This window comes from Sarcophilus harrisii, chromosome 5 (genome assembly GCF_902635505.1).
Source record: "Sarcophilus harrisii chromosome 5, mSarHar1.11, whole genome shotgun sequence".
NCBI lineage: Eukaryota > Metazoa > Chordata > Mammalia > Dasyuromorphia > Dasyuridae > Sarcophilus > Sarcophilus harrisii.
Window position 1 is genome coordinate 263,738,341 of NC_045430.1, and position 17,451 is coordinate 263,755,791.

At 41.9% G+C, this 17,451-nt stretch overlaps 1 protein-coding gene across 6 annotated transcripts in view; it reads right to left on the minus strand.

The window, feature by feature from the left end:
* Positions 1–17,451, minus strand: part of NEK10 (NIMA related kinase 10) — a 214,979-nt gene that overhangs the window by 186,548 nt on the left and 10,980 nt on the right. For all 6 annotated transcript variants that reach the window (XM_031940381.1, XM_031940385.1, XM_031940380.1 and 3 more), the window contains exons 2-3: positions 11,797–11,907; positions 11,494–11,554 (exon numbers count right to left, since the gene is read on the minus strand). In XM_031940381.1, the coding sequence (XP_031796241.1) occupies positions 11,494–11,554; positions 11,797–11,870 (135 nt within the window). In that variant the 5' untranslated portion in view covers positions 11,871–11,907. The remainder of the gene's footprint in view (positions 1–11,493; positions 11,555–11,796; positions 11,908–17,451) is intronic.

The following is a 17,451-nucleotide window of genomic DNA, read 5'->3' on the forward strand; positions in this document are numbered from 1 at the left end:
TCCCCGACCAAACTGACCTTTTCTCTGTTCCTCACATGCAATGCTCCATTTCCCACTCCATGCCTTTGCAGTCCTTGATTTCCATGCAAAAATGTCTTCTCTTAGGACTCTGCATCTCAGAATTCCCATTTTCTTCAAAGGTGAAATTTAAGCCCCATATTCCACTTGGTGCCTTTCCTGGTGCCATCAGATGCTAGTGCTTTCACCCTAAAATTATCCTTTTTTAACTTCATGTATATTTAGATATGTACATGTCATCTAGACCAAAGCTTCTTAAACCGTAGGTCACGATCCCATATGGAGTCATGTAACAAATGTGGGAGGTCATGGAAAATTTGGCATCAGTAAAATCATAAAGAAATTCATGTGTTCTTTAGAACACATATAATCTTACCATTTGTTAAAGACAAAAGCAGATTTGCACCCTAATGAGATGGATGTGCTTATAAAGTAAAGAATTAAATCTTGGTGCAAAAAATTTGATATCTTTTGCTGTTTATTTCATTTACAGAAAGGAAGCTTTGGCATACAAATGTAAAGGAATACTGTTGAACAATAAGAAATGATAAACAGGTAGATTTCAAGAAAACCTGACTCATGAGGAAAAATGCTATTCACATCCAACTGATGGACTCTGAATGCAGATCAAAGCCTACTTTCTTCACATACTTTATGCTTTTACATGATTTTTTTCTTTTGATCTGTTGCTTCTTTTACAATTGTAACTAATTTGAAAATGCGTTCTACATGATAGCACATATATAACCTATCCCAAATTGCCTATCATTTTAGGAAGAGGGGAGGGGAAGGAGAAAGGAAGAAAAAATTGGAACTCAAAATCTTGTAAAAATTGTGCTCTCTGTAATTTTTTTTAACATAGTTTTGGGATATCCCCTTTACAAATGAGCACGCGAAACCCTATCCCAGCAGAAAGATACTGAGTCAAAACTCATTTTGATGATGAGTGTTAAATTCATCATAAAAAAGAAAGTTTGATTTCTAAAAATAAAGTGAAGATTAATTAGGAGGAAAAATGTATCTAAAACTCATTAGCTCCCCCCAATGTACTTTAACCATTGAGTCAAATGGCATGTTATTTTAAAAAACAACAGACTTTTAATCAAATAGCAATTAAACTGACAGGAAAGGTCCCCTTCACGCTCACAGAGGGTCCCCTCTTCCACAGGTTATCCCAACACAGAAAAAGAGGGCACACAGGCTGGAAGACGTCACAGAGGGTCCCCTCTTCCACAGGTTATCCCAACACAGAAAAAGAGGGCACACAGGCTGGAAGACATGCCCAGGGGACATGCTGATGAAAACCACGCAAGAAAGCCTTGTGATTGGGGAAGGGGAGTGGCCGGACCTGCTGGGCAGCTGAGGTCCTGGGACAACATTTACCAGCTATTCTCTGCTGACCTTGGCGAAGCGGAGTGTTTCTCTGCGCGGCTCACAAGCGGTCATCCCTGATCCTTGCAGGCCATTTCCTCCAGTGTCAGTGTTGCTGAGAGTCCCTTTGCTCCCCATTCCCGGGCTTCATCTCTGGATTATCCCCACTCAGTCACATCAGCTCCCAGGGGCTGGAGTACCGTGACCAGAAAGCCTCTTTCCAAAAGAAACTAACACTTTTTAAATCACATCAGAGCCTAAAAGTCATTATAACTCAGATAAAAATGAATTGAAGTCAAGTCAGGGAGGGAGTGCTCAAGCTGAATTTCAGGAATTTGATTCTGTTTTTTAAGGCTAAGGCAAAGTCCACTGCTCCAGACAAATATCTGACTCAGGTTTAGAAATTTCTTATTCCATTGTGGGGACCTGGTCCCTCAAAAGTGATTTTGGGGACTCTGTCCTTGAAATACTAGGAAAAATCACTTCCAAGACTGTTTCCAGGATGGCATGTGAATTCTTTTAAGCCAGATCAAAAGCCAAGAAGGGTTAGGCAAGGTCCTTGTTTGTTTCTAACCTCTTGGTTCACTCTCCTGACTTTTATGTAACAGCAGAAAATAAATAAAACCAGGTTTAGGTGTTAGGTGTATATTCTGGTCAAAACACTCTGGACACCCAGCAGTCATTCTTACAAAGTTTAGACTTGCTGCCTTGTGAGGGGGGATCCGTTCTGCACAGCCCAACAAGAAATGAAGATACTGTTGAGCTCAAAATTGAGGGGTGTTCTCTGCTACAGGGGCAGTTTTTAATCACTCTTTCTAAGAGACACAAGAGTCAGCGCAATTCAGCCCAGCAACGAGGACTGAGAGTATGGTCTCCAGCAGCAGCAGATGAAGGGAGCTTTCCTGGAGAGCTTTCTTTATGACTTCCCATGGTTTGCCACTCAACTTTCCAATCACAGGAACCCTTGCAACAATGGTGAACACCCATATCTACTTCTCCTTTATGCTTTTCTGACAAACCCAAGAGGCAACATTATTTACTTCTAAGAATGTTTCTGTTCTTTTAACTTTGTTTATCAGATGCTTGTACTTGTGGTATTTTTCTATATAAAGAGAAGGTGATTTTAATGTTTTGAGAATTAATATCTTTAATATACAATATGTGGATAAGGAAAGAAGCCTGTGAATATATATATTTAATATAATATATTAACATATTATATTAAATTATTATATAAATATTATATTTTGATATAATTGTTTATATATATAATTATTTATATAATATATATTAAAATATAAATTATACATATATATATATAAATTTGACAAACTAGAAAAGCTTACTTCCTATAAAAAGTACTTGGGATCTCAGAGCTTTTGTGAATTTTATTAATAATTAAAATTTTTAAGCTTTCTCAAGTTGCAGAAAAAAAGCCCTGTATAATTGAGACCCTTTTCCAGATTAAAAACCTCAACATGCTTTGAAAAAGAAGTTTTTGGACTGTCTCCATTCCCTAGTACAACAGGTTTCAATCTAAGTCACTCAAGGCCTATTTCAGCCCCTTGGCTTGGAGGGAACGTTACTAGAATCACACATTCAATTTTTTTTTTCTTTCAGAGCCAGGAGGGACCTTAGTGATCACTTCCCATTTTAAAGGTGATAAAATGGAATCCTCAGTAGCTTACAACTTGCTCATGGTGACAGTTATCATCTAGCGTATACAAAGGACTAGCACAGGGATCTCCTGCTTCCCACTGACCACTCTTTCCACAGTTCCACACACAGATACTACATGACATCTCAAAGATAACCACTCAAAAATTAAGGTAAAAAAGGTCAAAGATAAAGGTATAAAAGGAATGACCAACTCATTTTTTCTTCTTTCCAAACCTTTCTTATTCCTTCACCATTAGCCTAGCTTCACCCCCATGGAGGGACTTGGGAGTCCCTTTCAGGGTATAAAGAAGCTCACTCTGACTCCTTCAATGTACATTCACTAGGGACCTATAATGCCATATTCCATCCCAAAAGCCTGCTGTTTCCACCCATAATTAAGTCAATAAGACTACATTAGACTATAATGGCCTGATGAAAACATTACTTTTAACAATTCAAATTGCTTCTCATGATCTTGTGATCATCAAACAACATTCCAAATCTTAATTTGTCTTCTGAACTATAACAATAAAGGGAAGGACATACGCAGTCACTGGAAAGCTATTTCCTTCAGTGTACAGCAAAAGTTAGCCCTCAGTTATACAAAACAGGCTTCTGTAACTTTCTGAAACACACATAAGTCTGAGAGAAAGAGAGAGAGAGACAAATAAACAGAGAAAAAGATAGAGAATTTTTTTTTTGGCAAAACCATGCCAGACTCCATTTAATGATAATGCAGCAATGATGGTAATAACACTGCCCATTTCTTACAGAGCACCTTCCTACCATCAGACTGAACACTCAAAACATTAAAAGATAAATTACCATACAGCCCTGTTATCTATCTTCCTTTTACTGTGGAATAATTCAGAATGAGCATCAAGAGTAGCAGCATAGCATGGGAAAGAATGTGACACACAATGCTTTGGAAAAATTCATTTCCCTAAAGTTTTAATAAGCCAGTATGACAGGAACTCAATAGGAGATAAGAGCACATATGTCTAGACTAGGCAATAAAATCTTGGATAATTAGAAATGATTGAGGATAAAGGTTAGCCTGAATCGAAAACAAATATAATTCTAAAATACAGCCGCAAGCCCAAGATCCGGCACCCGGGCGTCTGGCACCTTCACCCATCTGAGACAGACACTGTGGATCAAGAATTAAACAAAGCACTTGATCCACCCCATGAGAAAGTAGCTGAGATGAACCTCAAACACACAGACAGATCTGTAACCTAACTCATCAATTCAGATGCCCTCTCCAAGCCCTACCCTAATTGCCAGCCCAGTGCGGCAGTCTCTTCCTCTTCAAGCCATACAGGAAAGTCACTCAATCATCAGCCTTCTGAAGGGCTCTGTTCCTGTCTCCCGAGAGCCCTCAGCTTGACCTTCCACCTTCACCCTCCAAGGGGATCTCCATCGCAGGGTTGTGGCTAACAATCATCCCTCCATTTTCTGCCTTGTTTGATGCTTGTAAGCATTCCAATTCTATGAAAGATATTAAAAAATAAATAAAAATAACCCAGTTTGAGGACCTGGATGATTTCCATTTTTGCTATCTTGCAGAGAATTGTGAACAATTTCAATTTATGAATGGAATGCACCGTAATAGAAGAGAGGTAAATACTTCTTTTAATCATCAACAAATAATGAGTGCAGCAGGACCTTATATCTTTGCATCTTTCAGTCAGTTGCATAATGAGAAAGATGTGATCCATTAATGACTATCTCTTGTGAAAGTTGTTCCCCGATACTCTTAAGGATGCCTTCGATTCATATATACATGACTCAAAAATATTTCATATAGGTGGAAGGATAGACATATTTGTTAATATTTTGGAAAGGCATCCATTTTTCGGGTTAATAAAGTCCAAAGTTTTTTTTCCACATGTTTGGTATTTTTCCCCCTTTTGATATCTTGAACATTGATCCCAACTATTTCTCCTACAGTATAGATCACTTCTACAAACTTTTGGCCCAATCTGGCTTCTTTTCACATCTTTACTTGGCTTAATACCATTTCTATATCTCCTAAAACCACATGCTAGGCTATGATATTAGGGTCCACTCTCCTTGACAATGAAAACAAAGTTATTATCTCCAATTCTCTGTAGAATATCTCCAATTTTTGTTTACTTACTGTTCTTCCTTTTTTCTCCTTAAACATTCCTATGGTAACTTAACTTAGTTGGATCTCTTGCCAAGCTTTCCTTAAACTGGACTTTTGCTCTATTGCTACTATCTAATGATTACATTAATACTACCCAAAAGCCTCTATCTTCTTCCTTCATTACATTTTATGAGAAAATGTACTTTAACATAGTTTGGCATGAATAATTATTAAAACAGGCTATGGTCCTTTTTCTTGATCTCTTGCCCATACTTTTTTGTCATTTTTATCCTTTCTTCTAGCTTTGTACTAATACTGATCTTTCATCTAATAAACCAGTGGTGTGCCAATACCAGAGTTGATTCAGGAATGACTCCAACATCAATAATAAGTCATTTCCTATCTCTGAAAATATAAGAAGTTTCATTTTTTGTTCTGTTATATGTGTTTGTCATATCCAGTCTTTTCTTCTCCAGTGCTTTTTAAAATTATTAATAGTATTTTATTTTTCCAAATAAATGCAAAGACAATGTCAAACATTCATTTTTGCAAAACATTTTCTTCCAAATGTTTCTTCCTCTCTCTCTCCCTCCCCACTCCCCTAGACAGAAAGCAATCTGATACAGATTAAACATGTGCAACTCTTCCAAACATATTTCCATATTCATCATGCTGCACAAGAAAAATCAGATTAAAAAGGGGAAAAACACAAGGAAGAAACAAACGACAATTTCAATCACAACAAAAGTTGAAAACACTATGTTTTGCTCCAGATTCAGTCTCCATAGTTCTCTCTCCATCCCAAGTCTACTGGAATTGTCTTGAATTGTTGAAGAGAGCCAAGTTCATCCCAGCTGATCATCATATGGCCTTGTTGCTACTGTGTCCCAGGTTCTCTTTGACCCACTGCTTTTTAAGAAAGATTTCAATCTGTAAGAGTGAGGCTTTGGCCTCTTAATCCTGACTCCTGTTTTCAAACTTATTTTTACTATTTTCCAACCTTTGCAAACCAGCTTCTGGTCCCATTACCCAAATGAAGATGCTCTCTGAACTGCCCAAAGTTGTTAGCTCTTTCCCCACTTCTCATGGGCATCCCTGGATGCCTCTGACCATCCTTTCTGCCTAGATATCATCTCCTCTTCGGGTTCCTTTCTCCTGGTTGTTCCAGTGTATATCTGGCTAAATCCAGCCCCCCACCTGGGAGTATCCCCCAAGGTTGGGTCTGAGATCCCTTCTCCTCCCTCTGTCTGACATCTCCCAAGTATTTAACGACTATCTCTATGCAGATGAATCCCAGATCCGAGGACCAGCCGCCCTCTCTCCTATGGAAGTCCAGTAGACAGTTAAAACAGCTGTCTTTGCTCCAAATCCCCCCTCTCCCAAATGACCTGAATTTGCTGGAAGCACTGCCATCCACCCAATCCCTGAGGCTCCTGACGTTGTCATTACCTCAGTTCCTCACCTTCCTCATCCCAAGTCGCCGATCTGGCCCACAACCTGGCCCACAACGCAGCTCAGATCTAACCCACTTCAGTGCAAGCCCTTGTCCCTCTGGACTAGTTCATACAAAAGTGTTCTCTGGTTCCCCTGCCTCAGGCCTCTCGCCACTTTACTCCCTCCAACCAAGTGCTACCAAAGCAATCTTCCTTCAGCACAGGCCTGGCTATGTCACTCTCCTCCTCGATCAATTCCAGTGGGTCCCTGTTCTGGGATTTAAGAGAACCCCTGCTCTAGGGTCAAGCAGAAACTTTGCGTTGCTTTTAAAGCCCTCCACCCCCTAGTCTCCACCATTCTTTCTGGTCTGATGGGCTATCAACCCTGATTACACCAAAGTCAAACTGGTGTTCTCTTTGTTCTTCACACAGCTCCCTCTCCCACCTCCCTTTATCCCCCAGGTGTCCATCATGACTAGACTCGCCTCCCTACTCATCTTCACTTAACAGATTCCAAATGCCTTCAAGTTGCAGCTCCAGTAGCTCTTGCTACACAAAACATTTACCGATCTGCCCCTTGTTCTCTTGGCCATCGCCTTTTTCCCCAGCAGACTTTGTATTTGACCACTTGGGATTTGCTGCATTTTTATTCCATACATACTTATATATGTGCTCATTAGGATGCCAGCCCCGCAACAAGAACTGGTTCGGGCTTGTTATCTGTGTCCTCAGCATTCAGCACAGTGCTTACCTAATAAACGCTTGAATGACTGTTCTCATCTTTGTCTTGAAGTTGCCGAGTATCAGAAAATAGATGATTTAATTGAAAAGTTGCACCAAATTCTTCCTGAGGTTCTCTTTTCCATAAAGGATATTGGTGTGTAAGCTGCACAGGAGACAGCCCAAACATGCCATGAAAACCTGCTCTCATTACCTTTGGTCTCATCACCAACTCTTGAGTTTGCCCACACAAGGAACTCCTAGGAGTCTTAGTTCCACGGGCCTACCCTGTCCTCTTATCCTCTGGTCTTGTTTACAGTAAGAAGGTCAAGACTGACATGCCTCAGGATCATGTCTATTCACTAATCTCTGGGCCAAGATAACACATTAAGATTTTTAAGAACTTGGTTTCTAGACGGTCTAGAATCTACCAGAGAACATGCTGTTAATAGGGCTTTGAAGAACCCAGGATCACTGCCATAAGGAGAAGTGGATGCTGGTCAAAAGGCAAGAGTATACAAGTATAAGCAATAATAGAGCCAAGGCTCAGTAACAGAAAAGCGAGTCGGGAGTCTGAGGTATAGAATATGGACAAAAACCAAAGTGAATCTGAAATGGCCACATAAGGAATCACATGATCATAGACTCCTAGGTAGGAAAGATAAGGCAAAAATAAAGATGCTGCCTTTTTCTTATCTCTGACTCAATTTTCAACAGCTTACAAGCCCGCTTCTGCTTACAGCTCTCAACTGAGATTACTCTCTCTCTCCAAAGTCAATAAAATGGACCCCTCTATACCACCGGGCCCTGCTGCCACCCTCCCTATGGATACACACTTCTCCTCCCTGGTTCCCGTAATATCGTCCTCTTGGGATTCCCTCCTACTAGTCTGACTCCTTCTTTTCCATGTCTTGCAGCAGCAGCATCCTTGGCACGTTCCCTGGTGGATGGGCTCTCTTTTCTTCTCCCTTTACATTCCCTTACTTGATAATCCCAACAGAAATTCAACCGTCACAGATTTCTGTGCAAATGACTCCCAAATCAGCACCTCCACCCCTGATGCCTGTTCTGAGATCCAGTCCTTCTCCAACAGCCTGTGGGGTTGTCACATGCATTTCAAAATCCACATTCCCAAAGTAGGTTTTCAACCCACTCTTCCTCCCCACATCCCTACATCTGTCAACTCTGCCCCAATTTCTCCAGTCTCCCAGTTCTACAACCTTAGTCAATTCTTCATTCTTCCTCCCACTCCCTTCAACCCCACAGCCAATCAGCTGTCTAATCTTGGGGAATCTAACTCCCTTTGTTCACTCACATTGCCAATAACCTGGTGCGAACCTTCAACCTCCCTTAGCTGTGATTACTGAAATAATTTCCCCCACTAGTCTCCTGACATCCTCTTTCTCCCTGTTCCAATTCAGCCTACACTGTAACTGCCAAATAGAAGGTGCTAAAACATAGGTCTGATCCTGTTACTTCCCTGCTCAAGAAGCTTCAGAGGCTTCTTTACTACTGTAGATGCTATGGGGGAAAAGGCACACATACACTGTTGGTGGTGGAGGAATTGGTCCAACCATCCTGAAAGAAATTTGGAACCGTATCCCAAAATGTCACTAAAATATGCTGAACCTTTGACTTGGCTATTCCATAACTAGGCCCTTACCCCCAAAGGAATCAAACAAGAAAAGACCTCGAGATCCAAAAATATTATATATTGAGTATTAATATATACTGAGCAATAATTAGTTTTAATCAATTACTTTATTGATATATAATTATATACAATATATGTTTTATATGTTAATATTAATGAATTATCTGTAATTATTAACTAATTGAATATAATTATATTATTATATATACTCTTTTCTTGACAAGCTAAAATTGGAAACTCATGGCTGACCTCTTATTGGGGAATAGCCAAATAAACTGCAGTACACAGATATGACAGAATACTATTGTTCAAGAAGAAATGATGAAATAGTTGCCGAAGAAACTGGAGCAACTTCTAATAACTGATACAGACCAAAGTGAGCAAAATCTGGAGAACAATTTCTACAATGACAACAATCTCACGAGAAAAACTCTGGACAACATACTCGGCCCAAAAGGATTCAGATGAAGCATGTTATTCTCCTTCTGATAAAGATAAGATCAACTTAAGATGCAAAAAGACATTTTCAGACAAAGGCAACCTGGGAATTTGTCTTACCAGACTATGAGGCTATAGATTGAGGGGTTTATTTTTCAATTTTGTTTTTCTTTTCTTTTTAATTTGCTCAATTGGAGGGAAGGAAAAGGAACTGGAGAGACATAATTTGAAGGGGAAAAAAGATCACAGAAGCATTTTAAGTACAAATCTTCCAGGTACAAAGTTATTAATTAAATCATTCTAAGCATCTTTGTTAGAAAATTTAAAGGCACAGAAATCCATCCTGCCTTGTAATATCTCACTATCAAAAGCCATTTTTCACTCACAGTTTATAGTATTCCCAAACAAAAGACAAACTTCTATATAAGATAAAACACAGTCATAAAGTTCAGATAAATTTTAATTTATCAAAAAAAGAACGATACTCACTTAACTGTCAGCACTTCAATGAGATAATATTGGTAAAGGGCTTAATGGTGGCTGGCACACAGAAGGCACTTGTTAAGTACTTGAATTTCCTAGAGAATTATTTTCCTAAAAGCATTCAACCATCCTTCAAATTCTCCCCCTATGGATTCTGCCTTTTCCTTGGTCAAAGGTGAAATCGAGAAATGCTTCTCTGAGTTAATCAGAGGTTCTTCATTCTCTTGGCCTGGGTAACTTCAGGAAGAAGTTCTTCCTGGGTGATCATTCTCCTCTCTCTTTAAAAACTGGATAGGACTTCGATAAAAAAATGATATAAAAATGTTTTATGGCAACTTATTGCTTTGGAATTTACAGTAAAGTAAGGTTTCTCATTCATGGTGGTCCAGACTAAGGCGGTAAGATAGGCGGCACAGCAGATAGAGTGCCGAGCCCAGTGTCAAGGAGACTCATCTTCCTGAGTTGAAATATGGCTAGTCTTGGTACCCTGGACAATTTACTCTTTGCCTCAGTTTCCTCATTTAAAAAATGAACTAGAAAAAGAAATGGCAAAACCATTTCTGTATCTTTGCCAAATAAACCACAAATGGGGTCTCCAAGAGTCAGATAAAGTGCTTTCTAGAATGATTTGGGGACAAGTAGCTTAAAACAGGTCCTAATAATGACAAAAGGTTGGGGGAGAGAGCCACAGTTTGGGGTGAGAGAATCAAGATTCAAAATGACCGATAATAGACTAGAGCAAGGGGCAAAGCTGACAAGATAAAATGCAATGGGGATTCTCTGTAAAATTCTGTGTGTGTATGAGTGTAAGTGTGTGTGCGCTCACCCACAAGAGTGTTTATCACATGCACTTCACATTTGACCTGAGAAAGCTCTATGAGTTTTAGCAGACATTAAAGCTCCTAGTGGGAAGTTTCTTCCCCAAAAGTTAATGCCCGATCAGAGATCCCAGGACAAGGGAGACGGCAGTGGTTCCATATTCTACACTAGTCAGAGCACATGTGAAGGGAAATACAGGAAAACAGGAAGGTTGCCAACTGAAAAGCCGAGGAGATGCCAAGGAAGGGCACTGGGAAAAGGAAGGACACCATGTGGTGTGAGTCGGAGCTGAAAGGATTGAAGGTGGTCGGCCCGAGAAGGCGAGGCCAGGAGGGACATGGCCCCACGAAGGCGAGCCGAGAGCAGCTCCGAGGGCAGCACCCGTGGGGAGAGTTTGGAGCAAGGTGGATTCCAGCTCCATGTCAGAACATCCTCCTAATTGTGGGTATTCTGCCTTGGGCAGAACTAAGCCCCACATCACTGAGGGGGCAAGAAGAAACGGGCTTCCTGCTGGGGAGCTGGCGGGAGGGGAGACGGGAGGCCGCCACTGGCTGATGCTGCCCAATGTGCCTTCCATTCTCTCTGGGTCCTTTCCCCATCCTCCCTGAGTGAGACAGTCACTCATTTCCCAGGGCCCTCCCCCTGCTCCCTTCAGCTCTCCAAGGCTACGGGCAGAGGAAGAGGCTCCCAGGGAACCCCCTAAGCCAACAAAGCCAGTCGGTTTAAAATAACACATTCTCTCCAGTTACCATAGGGTTCTTCAGATTGACCGCTGAAAAAAATACCTGTTGTTTGCTTGACTGAACGTTTAACAGGCAGCGAAGTCTTTTAAGATCTGAGTAGTCCCTAGGATAAAGAATAACAACAGAAACTTAACAAAACAGTGTCTGTGCACAGCCATAAAGGTCACACCCCCGGCTCCTGGTGACATTACCCCCTGGGACTTGGCAGCAGCGCAAGCTGGGGTGAGCTCTGTGACCCTGGGCGACTCTAACAGCGTTTCCATTAAGGGACCAAACTTGGGGAACTGGTTCTTTTATCAAGGAGCGACTGCATGAGCCGAGCATCCCCAGGTGCAGGGTACTGACCTAGTGCTGACTCCTTGTTGCTGCTTCTCTGCTGATTTTTCTGTGGTCTTCACCTTTTTGTCTTGATCAGGCATTGTAGAACATCAATGCCCCAGGATTAACATTGCATTCCTTTAAAAGAAAGAGGAAAGAGGGAGAGAGACAGAAAGACAGAGACAGAGAGACAAAGAAAGAAAGACAGCATGAGAGAGAGAGAAGAAAGGAAAGAGAGTTATATTTATTTGTCTACCAAATAATTCAAAATAACAAAATTAATTTAATAAAAAAATTTTATCCCAAAAGAATACAAAAGCTTCCGAAGCACTATGTAAATTATAATATTAATATCACAACCAACTTAGATTTATTTTGTATATATTGTGTAATAATCTCTTAACACATCTAGGATTATAGGACGGTCAATGAAATTATGCTACCCAATGTTTATACGAAACTGAATGTTGCAATTCCCCCACATCACCTGTCACCACCTGCCCATAGTATGAGCCTTCTCTTCATTGACCACCTCCAGGCGGTTGAGAAAGTGTCTAGATTACCCACTAGTTAAGAGACATAAAAGCTGAGAACCAGAACACCTGGGTGGGTCCCCTCTCCCTTTGCTTTCACAGAGAAGTCCAGCAGAGAACTGAGAGCAACACATGCTAACCTTCCTTCAGAACTCCTAGAGCTTGTCTGGTCCTGGGAGAAGCTGTCCTGGGCCTCCTCTAAACCGCCGAATGCTTGGGGAGAAGTGGGCAGACCCAACAGCTTGGGCTTACCCCACTGGATCTGATCTTCGCCTCAGGAAGTCTTGGGAAAAGGTCTGCTCACATTTCTGAATTTCTTCCCATTATGACTTCTTGCTCTGGCTCTCTGATCTTAATGGAGCTAATGGTTCGACTCATCCAGATCTATCCTCAATTGCGGCTATCCAACCCATGGACAGTTTTCTTGTAAATCTATCATGATAGGGATGGTGGGGTGGAGGAAAGAAAGGGCCATGACAACAATGTTAGCCCTGCTAAGGATGAGGAACAGAGACCAAATGGTATCCTTAGACTGTCTACTGACTGATTCTCGAGCCTTTTTCCTGGAACACAGACTTTCATCCCGAGGTACTTCCAGCTGCTTCTCTCACATGCTTTCTCACCTGAAATATGGCGCACCTCCCTCCTAGTCACCCTGAAATCCATTTCCCAGAGGCAATTCATTCTGCTCTCCAGTTTCTCCTCAATTCTGGGATTGGCTAATTATCCAGGTATAGTGTCTATGCAAGCTCTAGATGTCCATTTGTACACCCCACATATGTATGCAGATATATACATACATACATACACACATGTCCATCCAGTTTCATGCCATAGTTTGGACAAGAAACATCCCCTCATTGTTCAGGTACTCGGTTTTTCCTGTGTGGATGATTAATTCATACACATTGAAGGGTTAGAAATCTCATCCAGAAGCCAATCAGCACGGCTACAATCCATTTTCACCTCTGTGCAGATAATTTTCAACTCTCTCTTCCCAGTCTCTCTCATATCATGTCCAAGTGTCTACCAGACACCTCGACCTTAATGTCTCATAGACATCAAACTCAATGTGTCTAAAACTAAAGTCATTATAGTTCCCCCAAAACCACCCCTCTCCCTATGACTTCCTATGACACCCTATGCCTCCCTACGACTATCAAGGGAGCTACCATCCTCTCAGTCCCTTAGCCCCACAGTCTACATGTTATAGCCTTGACTTTTCACTCTCATGGCCCACTATCCAATTCCTCGTCAAACCCAGTCATTTCTACTTTGGTAACGTTTCTCATACAGACCCCCCCGACACCAAGACCACCCTGGCGCAGCCTCCATCACCCTATATTTGGACTACTGCGAGAGCCTCCGGGTTAGCCCCTCTGTCGCTACCCCTTCCCCCCCCCACTGCAGTCAGATCGCTTCTTAAAGCACAAATCTGACCATGTGATATCCCTAAATCAATTGACCCCCATGGCCTCAAATACAAAAAGCAGTTTGGCTTTTAAAGCCCTTCTATTCTGACTCCTTCCTCCCAGCTTTCTCACGTCTTCCTGCCTTCACATACCCCCAGACCCAGGGACATCAGCCTCTCAGTTCCACCTCCTGATTCAGAGCATTTTCACCGGCGCTCCCCAAGCCTGCAACAACCCAACCCCCTCCTCACTCTGGCTGCTGGGCTTCCCTCAGATCTCAACTAAAACCCCCTTTCCTAGCCCTCCACAATTTCAGCCAGTGCCTTCTGAGATTCTCCATTTATCCTGTCCCTATCTTGTTTGCACATAGTCTCCCCATTGCAGACTCCAAGGTCCTGCGGAGTAGGGGCTATATTTCACCTTCCCTTTATCCCCAGTGGTCAGCACTGTGTTAACACATATAAGGCCCTTAAATGCTGGCTGGCTGTTGCTCGCTACCTGCTCACTTCTACAAATCTTCTGGGATTGGATGAATGTCATCAACAGAAAGGAGCACGGGGAGGACTACACCATTTATGGACAAACGCACTCCCCTACTTTTGACCTCACTTGCTAATAACAAATGGACAAGATAGACTCCATTGCAATGTCTTTGGGGGAATTCTATATGAACAAGCAGACACCATGTTAGAAGAGCTGAAGGCAGGGATACTTCACCTCCTTTACATCATATTCCCCCAAAGCTGAACACAAGCAGAGGAATAAAACCCTGATGATTGGGTCTACTACAAATTCATCTCATTACAAGTAGACCCTTAATGCTGCACAAGATGCTTCTTTCCATACTCTCTCTCCAACTACAGTTGTTCTAAATATATCTTCCTCCAGCCTATATGCAAGGCCTTCAATCTCTCCTCTCAGAAGATGACTCTTAACTCTTGTTTTACCAAGAAAGGAGGAGCCAGTCCCTTTATGCCCTCAATTCCATCACTTCCCACATCTACTTGGAGCTGCCTTCCTCTCTCTCTCTTCAAACTTTTATCTTCCAACTCATTTGTTGCTCTTACTGTTCCTTGCTCATTTTATTGCTTACATATTTATTCAGATCTCTTGGATCTTTAAAAAATCTCAACTATTCTCTATAGAAGGCTGAAACTTGGGAGAAAAAGCAATAAAATGAGCTTACACATGTGTTCAGATCTCTTGGATCCTTAAAAAATTTCAACTATTCTCTGTAGAGGATTAAAACTTGGGAGAAATATACTTAAGGCTCAGTAAGATTGATTTAGTCCTACAACACGGTGTTAACTCAGTGGAGTTGATAGGACAATGATTATCTAGTTTTACATGTACTTAGTACTTAATATAGTTCTACAAGACTGACACCAACAATAATACAATTATAATAGAGTATATAAAAGCCACCAAGAACTGGGAGAGAGAAATTCCATCTCCCACCATTATGGTGGCTGGCCTGTCCTCCTTCATTTCTCCACTGAGACCAAGGCCTGTCTAAAGAGCCTCCAGAAAGCTAGCCCAGGCAAGGAGACAATAAGACTTTTGGACTTTATCTCTGGCTATTCTCAGGGTGATTACTGAATCAAAGGCTGGTCCCAAGACCTCCAGAATGTTAACCAGAACACTACGATTCTCAATTATGGTAGGTTTAATTATTGTCTTTACACATATTACACTCAAATAATGAAGGTCTAATAGATCTCCTGAATTACTACCCAATGTTACCAATACCTTGTTAGATGTTCCTACCTGAACATTCTCAGAGACATTTTTAAAAACCATTAATACTGAAGAACTTATAACCACAGGACTTGTAAATTCACTTGTCATAGAAATGTCCATTTCTACTGAGGATCATTGTCCCCATAGCTCCACTTTGCAACACCTCTCCTCGACTCCCAAGCTAAGATCTCAAGGATAACTCTCCAATCTGTCCTCTTCCTCCCACTTACTCAAATATTACATCCTTGGAACCTCATCAAAAAACATCTGACGCCTTAAAGCCATAAGGATGATAGAATGGAATCCCCAGTCAAGATATAAAAAGCTCTTAACAAGTTAGAAAGGCAGAGTCAAGTCTAATCAAACAAAATACAACAGGGATAGATGTCAAGTTTTATACTGGGGGACAAAAGGTTCAGTTTCTGAAAAAGAACATGGAAGATGCATGATGATCCAAAAGCTCATTTCACAGAGATTAGGGATATAAGTACAATGGATCTCAATGAGTTAATAATATCACTTGAGTAGTAGGAAAAATGAACTATAATAGGCCAGCATCCTCAAAGGCCTAACAGTTAGGATGAGTGAGATGGTAATCCCAGTGCAGATCACACCTGGAATTTGGCAGTTGGCTCTAGGTATCACTTTTTGGGAAGAACACCGATGAGTTGCGGAGCATCCAGGCTAAGATAGCCAGGATGGGGAAGGCCCTTGAGGTCACCAAACATGGAGGTCAGATAAAAGAACTTGGGATTTTGAGTCCAGAGAAGAGGAGGCGAGTGAGCATTGGGTAGCCGCCAAGTTCCGTCCAACTCTGAGCCACCATCCTGAGGAAGATCGTGAGTCAGTGAGGGAGGTGAACAAGGCCCACCTTGCCAGGTCATGTATCCTACTGTGATGGTATCATAAGTCCAGAGGGACCCAGTCAATGGGTTTTCATGATTTTCTCTGGTTTTGTTCAGCAACAAAGGCAATGGAGAATGGGAAGAACCCAGGGCTGGGGCCCAGATGGCTGTTTCTTGATTGAAGTCTTACCTACAATGTATAACATCTGGAAAGGGAAAGGGAAGAGAAAAGGGCCAGAGGACAAGTGCTCTGGGTGGGGGCGAGGAAGTGGACGTATCCAGGGAGGCTCCCTGGAGGTTGGCACTCTCATGTCTCCCACACCATGGCAGGGAAGACACTGATGGGCTAGTTCATGCTAGGGTGGCTGTGACCACCGCATCACAACCTCACAGGGGGACACAGATGAAGGTAAATGCCTTGGCTCCATCTCCAACCATGTAAAAGCTTATTTATTAGCAAAGACATAGGTCATGGGGCAGTGTCTTGGTGCAAGGACAGCCCCCAGGCCTCCAGACTCTGATCATGGACAGGGATGGATGGTCTCCACATGACTGATCTCTAACTGGGGCTGTTGAGTCATTTCAATCGTTCTTAGAGACCCCCACTTGGGGTTTTCTTGGCAAAGATACACCTCCAGCTCATTTTACAGATGAGGCAGACAGGGTCCAAGGTCACAGAGCTAGTGTCTGAGGCTGGGTTTGGACTCAGGAAGTCTCTGTCCTGACTCCCAACCCTGGCACTCTAGCTACTCCTCCCTCTGTCTAAAGCAGCTTAATTCCGGTTTCCTGGCAATTTTTCCTGATTCCTTCTGGAAGACCTGCCCTTAATTAGACTTCCCTTTCCCAGAAGGCTCTCCTTGGTAGGAGCTGAACTCCAGTGAGACACCATCCTCCCCTTGTTGTTCCCCACCCTGGTCAGCTTGTGAGTGCGCCATAAGGAAGAGCCTCAGCTTTGGATACCAGTAGTTCAATGGAGTTTATGCTACACTCTGTCCTTAAAGTTGTCATTGTCCCTAGATCTGCTGGCCACCCAAACTGGCTTCAGATTTTACCTTCCAGACATAGAGTCACAGACGACTGGATAGTGCCCTTTGCTAAACACAAAATACTACATTAAAGTAATCCCTTATCATCTAAATCATGAATGCTAAA